General features: G+C 35.8%; 1 protein-coding gene across 7 annotated transcripts in view; it reads right to left on the bottom strand.

The window, feature by feature from the left end:
• Window positions 1–26,878, bottom strand: part of NFIA (nuclear factor I A) — a 465,394-nt gene that overhangs the window by 52,399 nt on the left and 386,117 nt on the right. For 4 of the 7 annotated variants that reach the window (XM_087889785.1, XM_034415211.3, XM_034415220.3 and 1 more), the window contains one exon: window positions 7,450–7,578. The exons of the other annotated variants lie outside the window; for them this stretch is intronic. In XM_087889785.1, the coding sequence (XP_087745911.1) occupies window positions 7,450–7,578 (129 nt within the window). The remainder of the gene's footprint in view (window positions 1–7,449; window positions 7,579–26,878) is intronic. 7 annotated transcript variants of the gene reach the window in all.

The following is a 26,878-nucleotide window of genomic DNA, read 5'->3' as shown; positions in this document are numbered from 1 at the left end:
ATTAATACCTTCTTTAATTGTAATCTTTAGTTCTTTCTGGTTCCCTCTAGTCAACTTTCAAAATCCTTCTTACCATATTTTTTTTCCTAATCAAAACATTTTCCCACAGGAGGATTTCTTAGTTAGTTTCAAAATCTTGAATTGAACGTTTGAAACAACCCACAGCTAATATTATGCCAAGTTGGTTTAGCCTCTTCATCTATTTATAACTTTCCAAAATCAACATCCTGGTCACTCTTTTACTGTTTACACACACAAAAAAGCTCTTTGTAAAGTCCTTAAACATGCATACAACTTCTTTCATCATGGATAGAAGGAAACTCACTACTGTATTGTAATAAAACTTTCCATTCTGCAGGAAGGTTAACACCCCAAAAGCCATTAACAAACAATTTCCTAAGATGGTTAAGAAAGGAAGTATGCAAACTTAAATGAGATGACTTCCCCCTGGTTTCCATAGTTCTAAAATCCACTGGAAACTGCGGTCTTATAGACTCCTTGCAGGGAACCTGTGCATGGAGTACTTGTGGGTGATCCTGGCCCCCTCCTTGCTCTAGAAAGAAATTCTGAAGAGCTGATCCATTCACCCACTCCTCTTCCTATCTCAGCCATTGGCTACCTTCTCTGCAGAGCGATCTTTAACCCACCACTGCTTCCCCAGAGGCCAATCCTGATTCAGCCTTATTTTTATAATACGCTGAATCAAACTTTAAATCTAGGTTCCCTTTGTTAATCACCCTCATTCCTCTCTTTGACACTTTTCCCTCTGGGCATTTTTTGTCTCTTAAAGGATTAAATGGCCACATCATCTTGTTGCTCTATCATGTCTTCAGTGGAGTAGCATATTAACATAATTTCTCATAGGAGAGGCTACTCTAGAAATTGTTAGCAGAATAATAAATTAACTCAGCATGGTGCCTCACACACATCTATCCTTATGCAAATTATTAGCATAATAGAGCTTTTAGTTATGCATTTATCTAGAATTATTGAATGGTTGCACATAATGAATCTGAACACTGAGAATCCTTTACGAGATAATCTCAGTGGGTGGGCTTCATAGTTAATTTAGACTAGTAGTCTTTTAAATTGTTCACTTACATGTAGATTAACTAAATAAGCTACTTCTTTAAATATTTCCTATGTCATAGGGCAACTCCTTAAAATCCAATAAAGGTAGTACTTTAATTATACGCTTCTTGACTTTTGTTTAGTTCCAGTTTTAATTATCTGCAAGCTTCTTGCTAACATGAGTGGCATTCAGGAGCAAGAATGTGCTACTTTAAATAGAAACCCTAAATAGCTAGTCAGGTTAGTTTAATGAATGAACTGTCCAACAGCTTTCAGACTATCAACATGTCTTTCATTGTTAATGCCTAAAATCCAGTGGAGAATGAAGCATCTAACTATTTATTTATTAATTTTATTCCACCTGTATTAATTCAAAGGTAACTCAAGCTGGCAAATAATATATAATATTCCTTCTTCCTCCTATTTTCCCCATCACAATAACTCTGTGAGGTGGGTTGGGCTGAGAGAAAGTGAATGGCCAAAGTCATCTAGCTGGTTTTCATGTCTAAGGCAGGAGTAGAACTCACAATCTCCTGGTTTCTAAGCCAGCACCTTAACCACTACACCAAACTTTTATTTGAATATTGACAAACATAAAAAACAAAGACCCTTTTCATTCCGTTCACTCTAATTGAAAGCTTGAAAATCTAGAGTAAGTTTACACAAGTCTTTATTTGAAAACATAACTGAATATTTGCACCATGTATCATCTACTATGAGTAAGTCATTTCTAAACTACATAAGCACATCTGACACTTGTAACTAACCAAATGTAGTCTTTCACCGAAGATACCTTGTGGTGCCATGAAAACTGAGAGCAGCAGGAGGTTAGATGTCTCCACGAAGCTCTTTGTAGAACAAGTGTTGACTGCACCCTTTGTCTTCTTACTTTCTTTAAGAGCCACAGCTTTCTAACAGTTTAATTCATATCTCTTGGTGCAGCAAAATCCTTTTATAAATGCATCTATCTATCTGATGTTTTCCAAAGGAGATAGTTTTAGAAATGAAGAATAGGTTAAAAATATTAGAGCCCTTCCTCAAAGTTTAGGTTCATGCAAAGTTCCTGTTAAATTAAACCCTATTCTAATTTACAAAATTATTGGACTTATGCAGTTGAAATTTTTATTACCTGATTATATATTATAATTACCTACTATTAATTACTGTTATGCATCAGTATATAAAATATTTTATGAAAGAAAGAGATCCCTGCCCCAGAGGGATTGCAAACAGAGTATCTACACCTTGGTAGGAAATACAGGTAGTCCTCAACTTACAACAGTTCCTTTAATGACCGTTCAAAGTTATAGTAGCATTGAAAAAAGTAACTTATGATCATTTTTCACACTTATGACTGTTGTAGCATCCCCATGTTCATTTAATTTACATTTAGATACTTGACAACTGACTCACATTTGTGATGGTTGCAGTGTCCTAGAGTCATGTGATCTCTTTTGTGACCTTCTGACAAGCAAAATCAATGGGGAAACCAGGTTCATTTAACAACTATGTTACTAACCCAGAGGTCTTCAAACTTGGCAGCTTTAAGACTTGTGGACTTCAACTCCCAGAATTCTCCAGCCAGCAATTCTCCCAGAATTCTGGGAGTTGAAGTCCACAAGTCTTAAAGCTGCCAAGTTTGAAGACCTCCTAACAACTGCAGGAATGCACTTAACAAAATGTGGCAAAAAAGTTGTAAAATGGAGCAAAACTTACTTAACAAATTTCTCACTTAACAATATTAATTTGGGGCTCAATTGTGGTCATAGGTTGAGGACTACGTGTAAAAGTACTAAAGGAAAAGAGAAGATATAGACAAGAATAATAAGGATAGAAAAGAATATGAGTGAATTGAATTCCAAATGTTTTGTTTCACTCTCTTAAAAAAGGGTATTGATAAGAATGAGTAAGACTAGAGATGGCCAACAAAAATGGTCCAAGAGGGATAAACATATCAGGAGAGATTGAGGAACTGAATATGTACAGCCTGGAGGACAGAAGAGAAAGGGGCGACATGATTGCAACCTTTAACTATATTAAGGGTGTGAATAAGGTTCTAGAAGGCAGCATTTTAAATATTAAGCGAAAATCGAGAACACGGGGGCATAACCTCAAACTGACAGGAGGGAAGTTCAAAAGTAATGTTAGAAAGAGGTAGTAGAAGCTTGGAACCAACTTCTAGCAGAGATAAAAGGTCAATCATCAGTAACTAAGTTTAAACATGCTTAGGATAACATATTTAATGTTATATGATAACACATGTCCAACATTTGACAAAAATTAAATAAATAAAAATAAAATTAAAATGAATAAAAAATTAAAATTAAAATTAATAAATACATGAATTTAAAAGAAAAAAAAACCTCAGAGGGCAGACTCGATGGACCTGCCAAGTATCTGGTGACCTGGGACTGTTCAGGATGAAAGGGTTCATCTGAAGATTATAGGCTTCTTTACAATCAGTGGAAGTTTGTCTATTCAACAATGAATGCAATGGTGGCAATCACAGAAAAATGGACATTTTATAAAAGTGAATGAATACCATTCAGAACCGTACATGAATATACAAATGAACACATGACTAAGCAAATGCATCCCTGTAATATGTCATGGACACAAAGAACATAGTACAGCATAAACTTAAAACACAAAAACTGCAAATGTAGTTCTTTCAAAACAACCTCTTTACTTATTAATTCTCCCTTTTTGGCTCCCATAGTTTTTCCCTTTCATTCCTAGATTCTTTTGTCTTTTTATTGATACAATATATATTCAGTACCTTTTTATTTCTTAAGGAGATTTATGGGTCAAATGAATACGGTGCCAGAGGCATTACTAGAAATACAGTTGATGCTGGAGTTGCTATTTTCTTCGCAGCACATTCTATTCCCATTTTTTGATTACAAGGATTTTTAAAAAAATGAAATTAAGAAGTCATATGGAGCAGGATGAGCAGCACACAATAGGTGCCAAGGAAAGTAACCATGGCAGGCATCACATGGGGAATCTCAATGCTACAATTTTCAGGAGAATATCTAAAATATAGCATTTACTAAGTAATATAGAATTTGTAATTTCAATATTTTTCTTTATGATAAATAAAGTATATGTTCTCAATGTTGCAGCAAAGATTCTACAGATTTTGGATTGCATTCAACTTTCATCCATACTTGCTTTATTTCCCAGATGATCAAATTATTCAAGATCCATGACTTCTTAATTTTATTGCCACATTGATCTAGTGGTTAAAGCACTAGGCCAGAAAGCAGGAGACTGTGAGTTCAAGTCTCATCTTACTCACAGAAAGCTAGCTGAATGACCTTGGGCGAGTCACACTCTCTCTCAGCCCAACCCCACCTCACAGGGTTGTTGTGGAGAAAAAAAAGGAGGTATGTTGGATATGTTCACCACCTTGAGTTTTTTGTAAAAATAATAAAAGTGGGATATAAATAATTAACTAAATAAAATACCTTGCATTCAAAATTGCATAACTGAATGTGACCTCCAAATGTGCAGCATATAAATATTATGTGGACTAATTTATTATGAAAGAGTATTCCTGAAGAAACTTGCTATCCATCTATCCACCCACTAGGACACTTCCTCTTTGCCTGCAAGTGATGCTTTTCTGTTTTTCTTTCAGCTCACCAGCTGTATCCTAGTTGATCAGAAGTTATACAATCTGGGCAGTGGTGGGATTCAAGTAATTTAACAACCAGTTTTGTGCCCTAATGATTTCTTCCAACAGCCAGTTTGCCAAACTGCTCAGAAAGTTAACAACCGGTTCTCCCGAAGTGGTGCAAACTGGCTGAATCCCACCACTGAATCTGGGTGTATATAGTCAGCCTGCACGTCACAGACACCTTTGCATAAATTTGCTTTGCACAGAAAGTAGCTGTTTAGCCTACAACAGACTGTGTTTTGTCCATTCCTTCCGTATCATCCATATAGCTACCTTTTCTCTGTCTTTGGTTCTTATCTACTCGTGCTGAATAGTAATCATGGGGCTCTTCATAATTTAAGTCAACTGTCACTCCAAATCTAATTTATGGGCAGAATATAAATGCTGGGGTGGAATTAATGATGGTTGAAATCTTAACTTGAATTTAAGGAATTCAACTTACCTGACAACATATTAAGACAGCAGCTATTGTTAGTAGTCTAAATATGCACTACAGTAGTGAGTATTGCCCCCTTCCCATAATGACTCTAATGGATCCACCTAACGTTTGATTAGAAGAGTCAAAGATGGAAAAACATAAATCCTATCTTGTTAAAATTTCTGGTCAAGGTTTCACCTTATTCTTGTTTAACAATGACCTATGTCTAGATTTGCTGAATAAGAGAAGCAATGCAGACTAAATTCAGCCTTTCTTAATTGAATTGGGGGCCAAGAAATGCAGTTTAGGCAATAAAGGCTTGAGGTGAGTTTGCTCGATGCAGCTGCCTTTTGAAATAAAAAGTGCTTTTTCACATAGGTGCTCTACGGAAAAGTATAACAAGATTTTCCATTGGATGCTTTTTTTAAAATTAAGATTTTTCTTAAAGAAGCCAGCTGTCAAGAGCACTCATTCAAGAAATCTGGCCAAAGACAGGTCCATAATAAGCCCATGAAAGCTGAATGAATCTTTATGTGCTCACATGTTTGCAAAAATCAATTTGCTGTAGCAACAATTATCACAAATTATTTATTAAATTTTATGCTACCTATCTCATTAATACCGTAATTCTGGTGGTTTAGAATATGATAGGAATGCTGGAAACATTTTAGCAACCAAGTCATATGGCAGCTTTAAATCCAACAGATTTCAGGGGTTAAAGCTTACTCAATCCGAACAAGTGATTTCTTGTCTGTGAAAGCTTATGATATCAGGTATTTATTAGTCTTTGAATTGCCGTGGGACTGCTGGTTTTTATCCCGTCAAAATATACTCTATTATTCTTTTAAAACTTGTCATCTTTTTCCAAGATCAAGTGAGCTCCATATCTGGTTTGCATGCAGTGTCATATTAGCAATGGCAATCTTATGGAAGCAATTCCTGTTGAATGTCTAACTTGTTCAAATTTCAGGATGAGATTCTGCAGTCAGCTGGTGTACAGCTGAATATACTGCTAATGTAACTTTGATACTATGAATACTTTGCTATTATCACCAATTATCAAGGTTGTTTTAAAAGTGTATGTGGACTTCCCAGCAACTGGCTACATGATTAACAACTAATTAAGTCCATCTAGCTCTCCATCAAAATGTGATTTTGTTTTGAAAGCTATGAGAATTACTTAGCCAACTTCTATTGTGAGCTTAAGGTTTATATTATAATCATTTACAAGAAGTGTTTAAGAATGATACCTATACCTAAATACCTGAAAGAATTTCCCATAAAAATAAATCTGGGTAGACACATAAAACCAGCTTTAAGGAAAATAATATGTCAGCTTTTCTTATTTTAAATGTGAATCCTAGTAATTTATACAATTTATATATTTAAAAAAAAAAATACTGCAATAGGATGAAAATTATGTCACAAGTATCTATTTTACTTTGTCATTTTTAATGAGAATGTTTATAAAGAGTAAAAGGTGTGTTACATATGCCTTGTAAGCAACAAATAAATAGATTTTCAATGTGAAAAACACATTTAAGCAAAAATGCACCTCATTTTTCTACTATAGTATGTGTGTGTGGTCAGTGCAACTTTTCTTTTATAAATTAAACTTTTGAAACTCTACATCTAATTATTCAGCCCAAGGAAATCAAGAGTCAGCTGCTTTATTTTAAGTCATAAAATATTCTAACAATAACCAGAATACTATAAACCAGGGTCAAATTTGCATTGTCACATCGTCACATGACATACTGCGACTTCCCCCCCTTTGCTAAAACAGGGATGGGCGTGGCCAGTGTGTGACACATCTGGTCCATGGGCTGAGAGTTTGACAGCCCTGCTATAAACCATTTAAAAAGACCCATAGTAATGATGTTAATGACTCAGAGTGAACACTATTTATTAAAAATAAAATGACATCTAATGGACTGCTGAGGACTTAAAGCTCTGTAGCAACAGAACAGAATGCCACTTTTACTGAAGCAGACACAAGTACCTGTGTGTAAATATCCATCTACAAATACTTGATCTATCTTTCCAAATCATAAAGTTTCAGTGATTAGCTAGAACCCACTTCATTTGTCTTCCTGAGACTTCCATGAAGCAACCTAAGCTAGGTTCAAATGAGGGAACAAAATTAACAAGCCTTTGTTTACTTTTGGTTCAAAAGCCACCACACCGGTGCCCAAAAGAGGAATGTTCTCATATATCCCAACCTGAGGACAAAGGTGCCATGGAACAAGAACTCATGGATGCTTTGGTAAGGCCTCACCTCTGGGTCCTGTAATGACAGGTCGATGATGCTGGGTGAATGCCGTTCCAAGGGAGGAGGTCTGTGAAGGCGAGGGACTGCTGAAACCAGACTTCTCTGACTTCTTTAATGTAGTTGGTGATGGCAATCCTGGCAAGAATGATTGATACGTGCAATTTAATAATGCTAGCTCACAGAAAAAATGCCTATGCATTTGGAAACTGGGTGCGAAAGCAAATAGATAAACTTAAAGGACAAATTAAACTGCATACAACAGCAAGCTTACTTTTATTTATGACTGTGTTTGGGAACAATGGGCGGCTACCGCCGAGGTAAAGAAAGGCACATTAAAATGCAGCCGTATTTTTCTTTTTAAATCCCCGAAGGAACTGGCACCTCATTCATTATCACTCTTATCAAGTTCCATCAATAAATGCTACTCCGAGATGTGTTTGTGTTTTTAAGGGTTTGTTCTATCGTTCATTCTCTCTAGTTTATGAACAGGTATTAAAAATGTCTCAGGGAAGTCAACAGAGTTCAGCGGTTTGGAACGTCAGTGATTGGATTGTGAGAAAGAGTAAAGCTTCTCTCTCAAGTTCCTGCTTCTTTCATAGTCTCTGAGAATTTGCAGTAGTTTACAACAAATCAGGCAACAGAATAAAGACTGCAAAAGGTTGTGTAAAAAGCATTTCTGTGGTTGGAAACATTTTGTAGGAATAACAGTATTTTTGAATTTTTCTTTTAGTTGCTCCCAACTTTTTATTCAGTACAATATTCAATACTTTTTATTCAATATTATTTGTATCATTCCCAGCAACTATGTTTAACTAAGCTTCATTCCACCACATCTGAGAGTATTGGATTAGGAAAGGCTGTTCTGGATAGCAGGTTAAAAGGTCGTTTCCCAAGTCAATTTAGCATGCTGTAATTTGAATGTTGGTATATGTGAGTATGTTTATATCTCCTACTTAGTGTTGACTTCTGGAAAAAAAAAATCCTTATTGGAAAAACAAACTTTCTAACATACTGGACTTTTTAATACACTTGAAATAAATCTGCTTTAGTGTTATCAGAACCACAGGAAAATGCCTTGTACCAAGCCTGTTTGTCCATCTGCTCCAATATTTTCTGCATGGACTGACAACGTGACTTTACCAGAGCCTTGTGAGAAATCACAGAAGGCAAAGGAGAACCAGTAAGACTGCCTCCCCACCACCACTGCCCTCCTTGCACACGGAACAACTGCTGGATCACTATGCCTTCTTTGTATGGAACAAATCTGTTTGGGAAATAATCAGCATGGAAAAGTAACTTATTAATCTTTTATTTTGAACTGTTGTATATAGTAACTTTACCACATAATTGACAGATGTAGAGACACACACAAAGTGTTAAGATGCAGGCCTAAAATTTAATGAAACACAGGACAGGAAGGAGCAGTTACGTCAGAACAAAAATAATTCTTGGTGGCTTTGCAAATGTAACAATCATACACCCTGGCCCAATCACTTCCAAGGGAAGAATGGGGATGGGGAAACAATCTCCATCTTCACCCTCAATCAAGAAAGAACTACCACCTAGATTGGCCTGAAGGAGGAGACATATTTTTAGGGCTTACTTTAAAGCAGATATGGTGGAGACTAAACAAATATTTGTGGAGATGCCATTCCAAAGGACAAGCACTGTCACAGGGAAAGGCAACTTTTGGGTCCATCTAGGTAACATCGCTTAACTGTCAGGACCCAAAGCAAGGCAAATCTCTTTGATCATATAGGACAGGCAGATACTGTAGAAGACAGACATCTCTCAAGTACCTAGGGTCTATGCCACACAAACACCAGTTAGATTCAAAATATTGTAAACCTCCCCGCGAAGTTCTGCTGCACTTCATTATAAAGTCGTTTTAATAGAGTTAAACCATTTAAAACTCACAGAATTGAACAGTGAGGTTCAATTTCATATGAGGTTCACTGTGTTCAAGGAGCTGTAATCTTAGAAATAAATGTTCTTTAACACTGCAGTCTTAATATGATCATAAATGACTATATTAGTTCAATTGAACTCAATATAATTAAGCTGAAATTTTGAATTAAGAAGTACAAGAATTACACTTTATAGTGTAAATAATGATCTATTGGTGATGAGTAGCCCTCAAACTGCTATCCTATGCAGATTTACCTGGGCAGAAACATAACTTCATATGCTGAGATCTGCTTCTGAGAAAACAATTTCCCATTGCTTGATTATAAGCTCGGATGTCCCTAACAACACACAGTTTTATTGCATAGAATTTTATACTAAGATAATGTATGTGAAGTCATAAGGAAATGCATACAGAGCATGAAATGCTAAATTATCAGTTTATTGCCAGTTTACTGTTGTTAGCCATAACCAATTTAACCTTTTGAAAGGGCATTTAGCATAAATGGCTGATTTCTGAGCAAACACATAGAAATGTTAAAATCTTCTTCAAGCTGGACTCAACATCTGAGGAATGCATGGACACATCCATGTAGTTTACTTGACAGCAATATAAAAAGGTATTTGTCACTGCCTAGTTTGTCTTTTTTTTTGTACTGCACAAGTCAATAGGTACAAAATGAGAAGACTAACACATCATTTTTGGTATCCCATAATAATATTCTGTTTGAAGGTGAAATCAAAGGGCTTAGTAAAATACAGATGAGAACCTGCATGCAAGAACGAAAGCTTTAAGAATAATCTAAAATAAATGTTATTCTTCTAAAGTTATTCCAGACATTTGATAATGTCTTTTGTGAGAAATGACTACATTTATATTTAAAAAAACACAAAACCTGGGAGGCTATTTTAGTACCCCTTGTTTTGTTAAGGTTGCTAATATTTCTTAGCATGGTCTCTTTCATCCTGTTAATTTAAATCAGCATCTGGTTTAGTTTCATAGTCCACCCTTGCTTAAACATTTATCTATCTGTGACAAACACTGCACACGAAACTTGCAAATGGAAATAAAACTTTGAATATTTACTGGAAAATCAGACTCATTTCAAAAAATAAGTAATTTCAAGAGGCTGAAAAGTACAAGTTCCACTAGCATATAAAGGATTCTGACAGTAAATCAGAAAGGACTATGTGATGAAAGTAGAGTAACAAAATAAAATCAAACTGACTAATATGCCAAGTAGTAGTGCTTTTGTTCAACAGAATATTGTTCTACCTAAACTGTAGATCTGAACAACTTGAGAGAAGCTCCTTTTAGACCATAACAGAAAAAATGCATGCAGATCAGATGGAGGCATATCCTCAAACCTTTCCTTTCCTTTGTGATGAGCAAGGCCTTAAGTGAGGTATGACTACATGTGACTAAGTGCATTAGCAGCCAATGTAGAATGAGATTATGGAGATGACAATATACTGCAATTTAGCCAAATAGAATTATGCTTTCTTTGTTGACATAAAAAAATTATGGATGATCAGACCGGGTTGGATGAGGAACCCATGTCTCAGAAATTTATATACTGCAATTCCAAACAGAGGTACTGAAGGCCAAAGATGTAAAATAATTTAGTGACAATGAGTGTTGTTCTATCAGTTACTTTGACTTAATTAGATCCAGTGGTAGGCTGCTGCCGGTTCAAGCAAATCGGTAGTTCTGACGATCAGCTGGCCCTACCCACCCGCCCCCGCTCTACCCTGTCCTATATTTCCTTCTTTCTGGCTCAGCTGATTCACGCGCCTCTCCTGATTTCTGTGCCTCCGCAGTTCTACTTACCTGGGCTGCCTTAGAAGGTAAGCAGCTAAGCTTCAAATTCCTCTATTTTGAACATTGTGTGCAAGCGCGTTAGGCGCACTCGCTCGCGCTCACATAACCTGTTGTTAAACCTGTTACAGCCCACCATTGATTAAATCACTTATTACTTTCCCCTTTTGTACGTTTTTGATTACAACATTTTGCAGAATAATAATATATAAGATTCTTATAGGAGTAACATAACAGTATTGTGAAATCTTAAAACGTAACTCTGCATTAAAGGAAATCTCTGTAAGGATTGCTTATATTGTGTCATCCAATTGTTAACTTAAATTTGACTCCCAAAGTTTCCAACAAGTATGAATCATTTTTGATACTGAATCTTGTGCAACAAATTAATAATTAATTTCCCAACATTGGATAGTGGGCAGTAAAGAGACTTTTATCTGAATTTCTGAATTGTTACAACATAGTTCCATGCTCATCATCTGACTAGAAGTAATAGTAACTAATAATTACTAATAGTAATAGTAACTAATAGTAATTGAAGTTACACAGATACACAGATGTTTAGTACAGTCTAACATGCTTTTCAACAGAAAGAAAATGTTCATTATAAAACAGAATTGTATCCTAGCCTATCATAATAAGGATGCTATCTTAATCATACAGGGAGCATCCATTTCCTGCTGTTTTGCTGATGGTAGTGGAACTGGCAAATGACAACTTCCCTTCCCAGATGTTCTAGTGGTTTAGGATATAATCTGGAACAACTTTGTTTTCTGTGAGGGATTGAAATGGAAAAGTGAGAACATGACCAAAGGCACAAGAATTTTTACCTGCTCGTACTAAAGGGAAAGAAACTAAGGACAATAAAAAAGGAAAATATGCTTGCCAAAATAAAGTTGTTTTAATGATTATTTTGGCAAAATCTCCGAGTTATCAGAAGAATTTTAATGCCTTCTATTTGTGTAGCTACAATTCTTTCAAATACATGTGCAACACCAAGTTGGAGTGGAAGGCTGTTTTTATACATTCCTGGCTTCATTCTTAAGTTGATAAATATCTTTATCACCATTATCTGCCATGTAAACATTATAAAAATAATGCAACAAAAATCCAGTTGCAGGCAATTGCATCATTGTGGATATACTGAATAAACCAAAATCTACCAAAAGTCCGATTTTTTAAATTTGTCACCTGTTATGCCTATGTTTTCCCACCAATTAACAACTATCAAAGCACTGGCTCCAATATAAATAAAGACTCAAGAAGAGAAACTTAATTATTTGTAAGTCTCTATATAAAGCTGAATAATTTAAACTTGCCAATTATAAATGAATTAAGCTGAGTTCTTGCTTCTTTTCTTGCAGAAGTTTCATTACCCAAACTAGGTAACATCATCTGTGCTGTTGCTCAGAGAGCACCAGAGACCGGTCATTTCAACCCTGAGCCAAGAATAGTCTCCTTTATTGGAGACTTATTGGTATTTATTGATACATATCAGTTATAAATTCTTAAAAGAGCAATAAAACTAAAATAAAACTTTTTTTCAAAAAAAAAAAAGTAAAAGTGGTTATTAGCAGCTGAATTTTGAAGTCATCAAAACAGCTTTGCAAGAAACCTCAGCATTCTTACCAATTGTCTCCTTCTACGGTGCCAAGGTTTTGGGGAGACTCTTGCCATTAGGTATGTTGGCTGTGGTGATGGGACGTAAGTCCATAACATTTAAAGTTTATTTCTTCCTGCCAGGCATTACCACATATCATCCAATTATTTTCATTAATTGAAAACGTACTGTTCCTATACTTACAGCTCACACATTTCCTGTAATTAACACTAAATTACGCAATACTAGCTTTCTGTTGTCATTATGCTGACTCTGTAAACCACTTAGAGAGGGATGTAAAACACTGTGACGCAGCATATAAGTCTAAGTGCTTTTGCTATTATCAAGGCCTGCTCAGTCTTAATGCCTTAAAGACCTATGTCAGGAGTACAAAAATAGGAACCCAACATCATTTCATTTCCAACCCCAGAATGGGAGGCCCCAAACATTTCAGATGTTCATCCTTCATCCTTCCAACAGATCATTATCTCCCCCCTCCTTGCCATTTTTGACATGCTGGGCAAAGCCTGGGGTGGCCTTTTAAGCTGTAGAAAGTGAATATTCCTGCCCTATGTAATGATTTAAGGGTTCATATTGTTCAGATGACTTATTGTGAAGATTTCAAAAGCTGTTTTTTGCAGGTAAAATTATGCTGTGGAAATCAGAACAAAGATAAGTCAGGCAAAAAAAAAAATCATTCACAAAGCTACCAAAAGATGAAATTTTTGTGAGTCATTGATCAATGATAAATTGACAGTTGTTATCGCCACACATTATGAAAACTGATGAGCTGGAAAAGGATTGATAATCTGAGCAAGTGTGTGTTACGCCTGCACGTGTTGAGTTAGGACTGTGCAAATTTGAAATACCTCATACAGCATGTGTGGGAATATGCATGAATCATCTATTGAATAATTAAACAGGTAAGTCTTTTTCTGGAAGCGCTTGCACTTGGCTATCTGGGAACCAGCTCCTGGGTGTCTCAGCATTTATGGGGGGAAAGAGCAATGAAGTGGCTATGGGTGCCCATTAAGGCCAAAAGACCAGAAGCAGCCACCAGAACAGATGCATAAGCAGCTGCTTAATGATTCCAGAAGAGGTGCTTTGAATGTCCTCCTGCAGGTTCCAAGTCACCTTTTTAAAAAGGATTGCACTGTATGTGTGGGTATCTATGTATGCATACATTTGTGCCTTTACATAAGAGTATTTGTATGGACAAATAATCTCACTTTTTAAGAGACTAATAAATTCCCAGGAAAACAACTTTTACCACAAGAAGACATTCATGGAAATACATCTGAAAAATATAAAGCTGTAAACATAAACTGGGTTCAAAATAAATTTTACTGGAACAAAGTTGGCTTAAGAACTCAGAAAAAAAGGAAGAGGAAGAAAAGAAAGATCACTTTATAAGGGAATCAACAAATCGAATCTCTCTCATCCCAAGAATCACCAAAAGGGCATTTTTTTTTCTCCAACTGAATCAGATTTAGTGACCATATTAAGATGATCTAATTAAGCCTTTTACTATGAATCTACTTTAATGCATCCTAAATCAATATGTTTAAATTAGACATACAGACTCAGATTTCTATAGCCATCATAGTGCAACATTCCTTTGATAGAGTTATTTCTTTATGTTTACAGGAACCACCGTCCTATATTGCTGCATTCTTTAAGAGCAAAAAGTTCTTTAGATTTTTATCCTCTCAGACTATCTTCTGTATGGAGCAAGTCCAACTGGTGAACAGCATCTAGCTGAAAACCATCACTTCCTCTGGCTACTTTCCCATCTGTCCATTCTTCCTGCGACTGCATTCAACTAAGCAATCATGTCCAAATTATTTCATGCTTTTGAATGGTATTGGGTATGCTTTTTCCTCCTGATGCTACTGCCTGCTCTGCTTTTCTGAAATATCCGCCCATCCAGTGAATTTCTTCTTAATGGATCATTGGAATTGCCTTCTCAACTATCAAGTGTATTATCTGTGGAGTTTTTGAAATTGTAATAGTATATGTTGGAATGCTGGCAGACTTTGAAAAAAGAACCCTGACCTTTAAAAATAAAAGACAGCATCCAAACTCAGTTCTATGACAATGTAAATGTTTGTGAAAAATGTATTAAAAAATTCTACAATATCCAGAATACTTAAAACTATACACTTAAAAGGATATTTTAAGTGCATGTATTACAAAAATGTCTCAGCAGATGACAATACCTGGTTCAAAAGCTCCTTAGGGATAGGACTATTAGTACCAAGATGGCAGATCTCCATTGAATATCTAGGTTGCAGACTAAACTCGAGGGGATGGGTTCAAATAATATCCCCAAAGGAAGACCATTTCCATAGTGCTGGCAAGAAAACAACTTAGATGTGTCTATGAAGTCAGGGAGAATTGTGCCTGACATATAAAAGAATTTTTTATTTTATTTTGAAAGACATGCATAGTATATAGAAAAGATTATAACCATCATAAAGCTTGATAAACAAGATAAGTTTAAGTAATAAGAAAAGTAATGATATATAGTTATGATAACTGACATAATATATTCAAATACTTTAAGGTAAACTGAACTTTTCAGAGGCAACAAAATACAAAAAATAAGAATTTAACAGAACATAGAAAAAAGTTTATTGTCAAGGAGATGAAAAGCCATAAATATACAGATAGTCCTTGACTTACAACCATTTGTTTAGTGACCATTTAAAATTACAATGGCATCAACCCCCCCCCCCCGATTTATGACCAGTTTTCATGCTTAAAACCATCAAACATCCCCGTGGCTTTGTGATCAAAATTCGGGGGCTTTGTAACCATCACGTATTTACAATGGTTTCACATTCTGGTGTCATGTGATTGCCATTTGCAACCTTCCCAGCTGAATTCCAACAAGCAAAGGGGAAGCCCCAGCAGAAAGAAAATGGGGAAGCCAAATTCGCTTAATGACCACACAATTTTTAAAACAACTGCAGTGATTCACTTAACAACTCCAGCAAAAAAAGTTGTAAAATTGTTTTCATTGTTGCTAGTTTTATGTCCCCCAGTCACATAACCAATGAAATTTGCTAAACAAACTCTCTTCATTTTCTTATGTGCCTCAATTCTTATGTGGCTCTCCTATCCTGATCATGTGTAGCTGGATTTACTGACATTTTAATAATGTTTTCCACACATCCTGTCATAGATGGTTCATTCATCAACCATCCTATCTCCTAGATAATTATACTATATAAATGATACTTCTGCTTGATTCCCCACAGAAACCAACTGAAGGAGATGTTCCTACAATGTGTCCTGAAATTTTACAGAGGGATGTAGGCAAAGAGTTAAATATTGTTCCAAATTAACGATGGTATTTCCCCTATTCACTTATTTATATATCATAGTACTTGCATATCCCCCCCCCCCCAATCATTGCCTCTGGCCAATTCACAGAATTGTTTAAAGATGAGATTAAAAACTTCAATAAATTTGTCATGCTGTAAAAAAGAAAGAAACAAACAAAAAGAACTATGTAAATTCTAACAACTAATCCAGGTTCTTCTACATGTATGCTTTTGCTGCCTTTACAAAAGCTTAAAAGTTCAATTGTAAACTGCAATGACTTTAAAGCAAAATTTGGAAGGTTATCAAAATGCTTTGTAGAGGAGAGCAAGAATTCAATGCGCCCTCTTAAAATTGACTGAAGTGTAAAGAATCTCAGAAAAAGTTCTGTCAGCTAAAACCAAAGCTTAGATTAGTTAGCATTTGCACTGAAAACCTTACTATAGGGGAAGCATTTGATTTTTCACCTTTACACTCCAAACTGCCCAACAAATAAACCAACCTCACATGTACCTGTTACTTTATGAAGTCTACTGATCTTTTAATTTGCAGCTTTCCCATCAAAGCCTTGAGAAGCAGGGAGATGTCAAACTAGACATTAATTGATTACCTTTTTTAATCTTGTGTTTTAATTCCATGTTTTCTTTGGGAAATGAATCTGCTGGGGCCCTTGCACTGGAATGGGACATTAGGAAGGAAAGAACCTTCTCCTCACATCATTTTTGAATGAGAAAAGGCCCATTCCTAAATCTACTTGTCCAGGTTTTAAACTTAGCGCTTAGATCAGGAATGAAATTTCTTCATAAAGAATGCTGCTACATTCTGGAAAGGACAGGCTAACTTCTCTGTTAGGACACTTTTTAAGGAGTTCTGAGGAAAATGAAACTAGTCAAAACAGTCTCTCTTCTTCGAGAATAATTTTCTGGGCACAATTAATGTAATTTTTAAAAAGTCCAAGACAGATATCTCTCATCCAAGAGGTGTAATATATTCTGCCCCTGCCTTCCTCATGTGTCCTTAGATTTTAATATTTGGTTTTAATTTTTGTTATTTATATTTTAATGTAGATATATTTTTATGACTGTAAGCTGCCCAGAGTTACCTTATGATAAGATGGACAATCAATGAACAAAAAAACGAATAAATAAAAGTGTGCAGAAAAAAATCCTCTCTTTCTCTATAGCTGAATTTTAATTTGGGCTCCCCTCACAATTATTTTTAAAAAGAAAGTAACCTATTAAGCAGAATGAACACACACACACACACACACACACACACACACACACACACACACACACTACATTCATTCATTCATTACACACTACATGCATTTTCTTGAGTCTCATAAAATAACCAAATTATTTTTAAAAAGTTATCAGAATCTCCTCCAGCCACATCATGTTGCATATATCAAATAGCAAGGAACTTTATCATCCAAACTATGACTGTCATTACTTTGAGTATGTTATCTCCACAAAAGTAGTGAAATAGCACAAAGACATTTTGAGAGAAACTCTTTTCTGTAAAATTGAGCTTTTCCCTCCTGATTAATGCTGGTACAACAAAGGAGACACTGTCTGCCTAATTACGTTAAATACTTATCTTTGGGGATTAGCAGGGTGTTTCTGCTCAGTGTCACTCTTCCTGACAACCTAATGATAGATCTGTTTACTTAAGAAAGCAATTAGTAAAATTTTTTACTGTTTTCTTAACTGCCTTCATATCATGAAAATATTTGATTAACACATTCTAGCTTATCTTACAGTGAGAACCACACATTCCACATAGTTTGTGCTCTTTCTTCAAAGCACCACAAATGCAGTTTGGCGTTATCTTGCAACACCCTCACATTCCACCTTCAAAAAGTTCAACAAAATGGACGCTGTGTGAAAAAAAAAATGATTTCAACCATGCTCTTTGCCATTATAGAACCATTAAAAGTTAAGGAACTGTAAACAGGAATTCAGCCTATTTGCTCCAAAACGACTCTCTGCATCCATGTTCGTCAATCAGCAAGCTATGTTTCCAAACGCAGGCAGAACAATCACAAAATGGCACAGATTCAAAAAGAGATCAGTTAAATGATATAAACTTCTCTGATGGAAAATAGAAGCTGGAAATGGTTTTGAAAGAGACCTGATTCACTTCAGAATAGTTTTTTTATGCACATAGAACACAGATAGAGAAGTTTTCTTTGATTTATTCATCATTTGTTTACTTGGTAGAGCTCTGAACAAAATCTATGGTTCGGATTTCTTAGTTTTCAAAATTTATTTTAATGTTATTTAGCTTTTGTGATTTATTAGCTATCATCGGGGGTGTATTGAAATGGGCTGAACAATCTTTCAAAAAAACACCAAAGGAAAATAATGTTAGAATAAAATACACATATGGATAAATGAGAATGCCATAGCATTGGATTTATAATGAGATGAAAAAAATGTAATTGATATACAGAATCCAGTCCATTTCTGATATCAATGAAGAGCTAATCTTGTTTAGGTAAAGGTAACGGTTCCCCTCGCACATATGTGCTAGTCGTTCCCGACTCTAGGGGGCAGTGCTCATCTCTGTTTCAAAGCTGAAGAGCCAGCGCTGACTGAAGACGTCTCCGTGGTCTGTGGTCTGACTAAATGCCAAAGGCACACGGAACACTGTTACCTTCCCACCAAAGGTGGTCCCTATTTTTCTACTTGCATTTTTTACGTGCTTTCGAATTGCTAGGTTGGCAGAAGCTGGGACAAGTAACGGGAGCTCACTCCACTACACGGCATTAGGGATTTGAACCGCTGAACTGCCGATCTTTCGATCGACAAGCTCAGCGTCTTAGCCACTGAGCCACTGCATCCCTTTTGATCTTGTTTAGCAGACCCCAAATTAAATATATGATGGCATGAATTGTCTCTACAAGAAACCTGATAAAATCAATGATTGTTTGCCTGAACTTGGAAAAACCAAATTTAGCACCTTGATGTGTGATGAAGGACAGGCAGGAAACTATTTCAGACCATGGATGCAATTTTTATCGGGAACTTACTAACTAAAATTAAGGAGATGCTTCAATTATGCTTCAGTCATGAACTTTTCAAAGAGTTATCAAGAGTATCTGCAATGCAGTGTTCCAACGTGGGAGCGACAAGGGCAGCAGCCATTGAAACATCAGGACCGCATCAAGCAGAGGTCACCGTTCTTTTGTTAAATCTGCACTTAACATAGAAGAGGGTTTAGCCAGCATCCATAACTTTCCTTGATGCTTTCACAGCCTAAATTTGAGCTGGCTGCAGATCCAGCATGGTTTCAGTCCACACCAGTCCTTGCAAGTTAAGTTGTCTTTTGAAAGGCACAAGATTAAGAGTTTTGCAAAGCATAATATGGTTAAAGAATTCAACACAACCAAGACAGATAAATAATAGGAAAAGAACAGAATATATCCCGGGGAAAAAATTGAAAGAAAGGGAAAAAATACCTCTAAAAATTATAATTGAAGCAAGCAAAAAAAGCAAGTTAAAAAACCTGGAATAGATTTGTGCATATTTTTGTGTAACTGACATGGAATTGAATGTTAAGCTTAAATAATTAGTTACGTTGATCAGAATTTTTCATCAATGCCTCAGAAAAGATGTCCTACCTTATTAAAGGTCACTTTCTCAAGACAATCTCAGGGTTTAAATACACTCATATTTAAATATATGCATATTATTCTGGCTAAAACCAGGTTTCACAATCCTAACTTTCATTCTGAGGGTACCAAGACTGAAATGTTACCTTCCCCTTCAAGTGGGTTTCTTTCTGAAAATATGTAAGTAATGAATACAGGTAGATCTTGACTTAGGACCACAATTGAGCTCAAAACGTTTGCTACTAAGCAAGACAGCTGTTAAGTGAATTTTGCCCTATTTTATGATCTTTCTTGCCACAGTCCTTAAGTGAATCACTGCAGTTGCTAAGTGAATCTGGCTTTCCCATTGATTTTGCTTGTAGGAAGGTGGGAAAAGGAGATCACATGACCCCAAGACACTGCGTCCGTCATAACTATGAGTCAGTTGACAAGCATCTGAATTTTGAACACATGACCATGGGAATGCTGCAATGGTCATAAGTGTGAAAAACAGTCATAAGTCACTTTTTTAATGCTGCTGTAACTTCAAAAAGTCACTAAATGAACTGTTTATAGGACTACCTGTAATTAGTCTTCTCTTTATGTGAACCATAAAAATAAGTTCAGAATTTTTCCTTTTATTATAATAAAGAAAACAATTATAGAAAGACGCCGTTGTGATAAATGGCCATTATATGGATTCCAACCCTTGTGACTTCCACAGGTATAGGAAAGACCATGCTAAAACAAGTTCCACATAGTGAAGGAATATTGGAAAGGGACTCGTATTTAGAAAAAAAAACCTTCCAGCAGATATACTGCATTGCCTAAGGGAAAAAAGATGCAATTTTCTGACAGTCCTTCCATCTATAACTTCTATGGTTTTAATGCAATAATGTCAATGAAACAGATGATTGTCACAGATAATGGTCACTGGCTGCTCTATAAATTGCAAAGAAAGAGAGACATATTGATCCAATGCTAAGTTTCTGTCATCGTATCTAGGTCTATAAGAACAAATGAAGGGTATTTAATTATTTTACTTAATGGCTGAGATGGAAAGCTCCTACTTGTCTCCAAATACTACTATTGACCTGCTGCATTTATTGTAGTTTCATATTCATTAATAGATTTTTGTTGGCTGTAGTCAGAGGGGCATAACTGAAGTGAGGCTGTGTAAACAGTATACAAAAGGCAGCTACAATGATTCATTAGACTCAGTGAAATATTGTGTGCCTGAAAGTGGATGACAATTGCTTCCAGTGCTTACTAGTAGAACATCAAAGCAAACCAAAAAAGCTATCATAGGATTGGCTATCAGGAATATACAGTAATTGATTGTTTTACAAATGTGACATGATATCTACAGGTAGCAATGCTCTTGCAGATACCTATTTTGGTACTTGGATGATTCCTTGCCCATCTACATTTTTAAATCATTATCTTAATTAAATAAAACCCACCAAGGGAACAATACAACATGTTTCACAAATATATTTGGACATCACAAATGCCTAGTAGGTATCAGAAAACAAAACTGATGGCTGGCCCACTGTTTTACTGGTAAGTGTGCCTAGCAGTTCAGAAATAAGTGAAGTGGGAGAAAGTATTTCACATCGTTGAAGGTTAGAAGGGACTTCTAGTTCAGATTACTTGTCCAGGGAAAGAATTATCATTATCACCCCAGACAAAAAGTTGACTAATATTTGCTTGAGAACCATTAGTGATGACTCTAGGGGGCAGGGTGTTCTACTGTATAATAGCTTTCACCATCAGGAAACTCCTCCTTATTTTGAATTTTGATATTTCTCTGTAAAGCCCTGCTTCTCCAACAATCTTAGCTGAAAAATTGAATGTATTCAAACAATGCATTCGCTTTTGTGGCTATTAAGATTGTTGGACAAGCAGGCACAAAAACAGCCAGGGAAGTGAGAGAAGCCTGGAGAATGAGCTCTTCCTGAGTTAACAGAAGTGCTGATTTACCACCAGCTTATCAAGTACTTAGTAGGAGAGTGCTTGGCAGCACGAAACAACAACCAATTACTAAATAGCCAGTGATCAACACTTCAATCAACATCTAAAAAGCCACATGCAACACCCCACACAAAATAGCCCAAAGCACAGAGAGATGTCCCCTAAAGATGGGCTCCAGCATGAGTCTGAAAGCTCAGAAAACTAAACCTCTGGGCCTGGTGACTGGTCCAGATTGGATCCTGCAATTTAGCACAGGGTTTGTGTGAACTAGTCTTAAGAGCCTCTGCAATTTACATTATTCCAACAGAGGTTTCCTATTCCTATGGTAAGTGTCTTTTAAACCAGTGTCAACCTCAAAAACTTTAAGATAAGTGGACTAACTTCCAGAATTCCCCAGCTAGGCACAGATAACTCATCTACAAGATGAAGGTTTGGGCGTAGGCTCTATGTTTGTGAATATGCCCCATGACAGAAAAAGAAAGACTATAGATGTACCAGAAAAGAGAAGTTAACAGACAGTTACAAGGTGTCAGATGGCAATAGCTGGAATTGTTGATGCAGTTTTAGCAACACAAATAACAGCTGGATTGACTGTTGAGTGTTTGCCTCCCCTTGTGTTCTGCTTACAAGGGGAGGCAAACAAATACTCAACATATAACAAAATACTTACAAATAAAGCACATATTGTACAGAATCCATTAATTCTTCAGTGTGCTTTTATCCAAAGGAAATTAAGCTGTGTGGCTTTTTTCTTCTTATTTTAATTGCTTAGGGAAATTCAGAAACACATAACAGTAAAAACAGAATTGATTTTTAAAAGAAGCTTAATTGGGAATTGTAAGAGTTATAATAACTTATTTATTTATTTGTTTGTTTGTTTATTTATATTTAGAATAACAGAGTTGGAAGGGAACTTGGAGGTCTTCTAGTCCAACCTCCTGCTTAGGCAGGAAACCCTACACCACCTCAGACAAATGATTATCTAATCTCTTCTTAAAAACTTCCAGTGTTGGAGCATTCACAACTTCTGGAGGCAAGTTGTTCCACTGATTAATTGTTCTAACTGTCAGGAAATTTCTCCTTAGTTCTAAGTTGCTTCTCTCCTTGATTAGTTTCTACCCATAGAAGCAATGGGTGGAAACTAATTAAGGAGAGAAGCAATTTAGAACTAAGGAGAAATTTCCTGACAGTTAGAACAATTAATCAGTGGAACAATTTGCCTCCAGAAGTTGTAAATGCTCCAACTTTATTATTTGTTATAAACAACTTAAGGTAGTGAACATATCAAACACATTTTCCTCCTCCTATTTTTCCACAACAACCCTCTGAGCTGAATTGGGCTGACTGAGAGTGACTAGTACAAAGTTACCCAGTTGGTTTTCGTGACTAAGGCAGGCTAGAACTTACAGTCTCCCGGTTTCTAGCCTCATGCCTTAAGTAGACCAAACTATATAAAGAGGCTATTGTATCTCAATATACATATTTTAAATCTATACTTTAAATTCAAGTGATCTCTCCCTTACTTTCAAAGCTAACATTTTGTAGCAATTGGGACTTTCTTAGCATTGCTGTAGCACTCAAGAATATGATTTTCATGATGATATCCTGGAATTCAATGCCATAACCATAAAATTAGCTAAAGAAGTGCATTAGTCATATTAAAAGTGAAACCTATTTATACCAATATGCCAAAATGTGCCATGTGATAACGTCCAACTTCTGTAATTGTTTTCTGTTAAGATATTTCAGTTGGGAAATAAGAGAATTCCTCTTCAGTTGCCTTAAGAATTGCTTCTGTTTTGCTTTCTGTTCTACTCTGGGTTATCCTGCCTCATTCTTTACAAGGTCTGACAGTACTTATCTAATTTCTTACTGCTCCGTACATATATTTTTCATATAGAGTCCTTGCACTTGTGTATAGAGCATTAGTTATCAGAAAGCTCCTAACAGAAACTTATAAGCAGAAGATTCCTATTTTCCAAGAAAAAGTAATAAAGAAACCAGAAGGACCCCTAAGATTCACAGAACTTTATAGAATACATATAAGATTAGCACAAAAGTTGTTTCAGAATGTTGTTTCAAAAGACTTAGGCATCTCCTCCTAGGATTTATTCAAAATTCACATGGCAGCCTCTTACACTCATCCGATTACAAGACCAAAGCTTTATCCTACCATGGGCATTTGTTACAAACTGCAATGAGAAAAAATTATGAAGCATTCTCTACAACATGATAAAATTAACTCTGGTTTTTGAACGTGCATTTTAATGTCAGACAATAGTACAGTAATAACCTGCTTTATATTACAATTCATGGTTCTTCATTGGCAACCTGCCTATAACTCCCAATTCAAAAAATGCCTGAAAAATATGCAACCAGACAAGCCAACTAGATTGGAGCTTCTGCAAAATTATCAAATAATTAAACTTGTTTTTGAGGGACAATAGTCATATTTTTAAAAACACTGTAGTACTGTAGTTCTGTGCCTAAACTATTTTGGGCACAGAAAAAATAGTCATGTTAACTAAAAGAGGCGGGAGGATACTGTTCATTTTAAAATTAAATATCTGTTTATAATGTTCATTAAAATTAGGCCAGACAACTGTCAATTTTAAAAATGGTTACATTGTTTAAGAAGGGCACAGCATCTTTAGTGGGTTAAAATATGCAATTTTGAGAAAAAAAAGAGAGAAAAAAAGGTAAAAGACAACTTTTTATATTATTCAGCTTCACAGAGTACATTTGATTGTGGCAAATCAAAATAAAATGAATTTTTAAGCCAAGAGCTTTTTAGGTGCATTCACAGCTACGTAACTGATTATGCTAATTTTTAAAATGAAGTCACCTATAGAACTGTAGTATAGTGCAAATCCAAGCCTGAAGCTGCATGACTTCCCAAGCAAGTATCTTCATTATCGCCTTTTGCCTTCCTTCTCCGTTAGCAAAAATTTACGTGATGAAAGTGCTGAGATAAAGTTAACGGTAAAGCGGATACCACAAGAGATATTTGAAAAGCAGAAATAATTTACTTCGTGTCTGCTTTGTTTTACTTTGCAGAGTCTTCCTGTGTGAAAGGAAATTCATCTTTTCTGGCAGACTCCAGCCATTCCAGGCCTGAGAACTCCCCAAGCACACTGGAGTGCAGGTAAATGGATGTGAGTCTCCATGAGTATAATATTAGGAGCGAAGATTTAATGCGCTGTTTTGCTTGACTGAGCCACAAATCACAGAAACACAGAATTTGAAAGTCAGAAAGGAGTGGAGTTCCTTTAGTCCTACCCCCTGCTCAGGGCAAGAATCTTGCAATTAAGACAGTGTATTAGGAGACTGAATAAATTTAAAGTGACAACAGAGTTTCAGTGTTTAATATACTGTCTGTCTTGAAACTAAAAAAAGGAACAATACTCCCAAGATACTGTATATCCTGTGTGGATATCCTTAAACTTGTCCATATTCTGTATGATCTTTCCAAAGTTTACTCCAACACTTGCAACAATAAAGCATTAATTTAAATCCACAGTTTTCACACCATTTGTATGTATGAAATGTTACATTATGATATGCAAGCAATCATGCAATACTGATAAAATTTAGCAAAAGGCTTAAAACAGACTTTCTCCCATTTTTTAACTGGGAGAAAAATATTGAAATATATTTCCCCACTAGGTGGAAAGCATACTCTGCCCAGAGTTGAATGAAAAGATGACTTTCTATTTTTTAAAACTTCAGCACTAGTATATTAAAACAACTAGCAAAGAAAAAAGTCAGAAAAGAAAAAGTGTAAAAATCTGATTTTTTTTAAGCCAAGATGAAAATGGAATGAACAGTCCAAATTACTCTGGTGAACATCATCTCAAAGCAATGATTCCAGATCCTAAACATCCTGTTTATTCATTTTGTTTTCTCAGGTCTAATAATTTCACATAGTTTTTCCTTTTCATTTTGCAGCACATGATACACATTAAGGACATCACTTCTCTCATTTTTACCAGGCCCTCCAGAAATTTATCAGCACCCTGATAAATAGGAGAAATAATTTAGTCATCTGAGAAATACTGACCATCAAAAATATTGGCCACTCCCAGATACGTCCCTTGTCTCTCATGCTTTCCAGTCATACAGTTTTGAAACCAGCCCATATAGAGGACCCCGAAATAGTTTCTCTTGGAAGCAATTAAAGAAAAATAAGACTGATTAAAAAAATTGTTTTATCTAATTTAAATATATCTTGTTCTCAACCATCCCAATGTCAAAAGAGAACACAGGCTTTATAGGATTTGTGGTTAGAAAACATTAAATCAGATGACTTATGACATTAGAATCCTTCCGCAATGGTTTCCTATACTGAAAGTATGGAGGATAAGTATGGAGGATAAAAAAACAGTCTTAGTGCTACTTTGCAAGAAACTACACATAAAATAAGTTATATATCTATATCTCTCTCTGTGTGTTGTTTATTGACTGCATGGCTTCCATTTTTTTTTCTGGGTGCAATTCAAGGTGATGGTCATCTTTAAAGCTTTATGTGGCATGGAACCTGGTTATTTACAGCACCATCTTTTGCTAAGAATATCAGCCCATCTTACTAAATCAGATAGGGTGGGCATGCTCCAGATCCTCTCTTTGAAATTTTGTCATCTAGCAGGATCTTGGAAGTAAGCCTTTTCAGTCGCTACTTTATGAAACCCTCTCCTGCTGGCAATTCAACAATTTCCACCCTTGTAGCCTTTTGGAAGGCTGTTGAGACTCATCTTTTTACTTATGGGCTGGGATTCTACGGTTAGAAGGTATGGAAGCAGGATACCTGAACCTTCTGTGGGACATCCCAATTATTGTTTTATTTATTGGTTTTATGGTTGTCGTAAGATGTCCAGAGCTGCTTGATGGGTGGCAATATCTTTCAAATAAATAAATAAATATGTAGTGACTTATACAATATTAAATAAAAAGAGACTTGAAAATTACCTAATAAAGCCACAGTACAAACTTTCAAATTAACAAAAGCACTTCTTTTCCGACAATGCTATGGCAGAATAAAATCAATTTAAGGGAACAATTTGAAAGGTTTTGTGTTTCTTTTCTTTTCTTTTTTAAGAAGAATCAAGCATCTGTCGTTTGACAATAAAATACAGTGGCAGCGTACACTCCTTTTGGGGGCAAGCCAATCTAATTGAGAGTAATATTTTGGGATAAGAAAACCTTGACAACCATG

The sequence above is a fragment of the Pantherophis guttatus genome, chromosome 3, assembly GCF_059756535.1.
Source record: "Pantherophis guttatus breed Tessera chromosome 3, ASM5975653v1, whole genome shotgun sequence".
Lineage (NCBI taxonomy): Eukaryota > Metazoa > Chordata > Lepidosauria > Squamata > Colubridae > Pantherophis > Pantherophis guttatus.
This window is presented reverse-complemented; position numbering and strand designations above follow the sequence as displayed.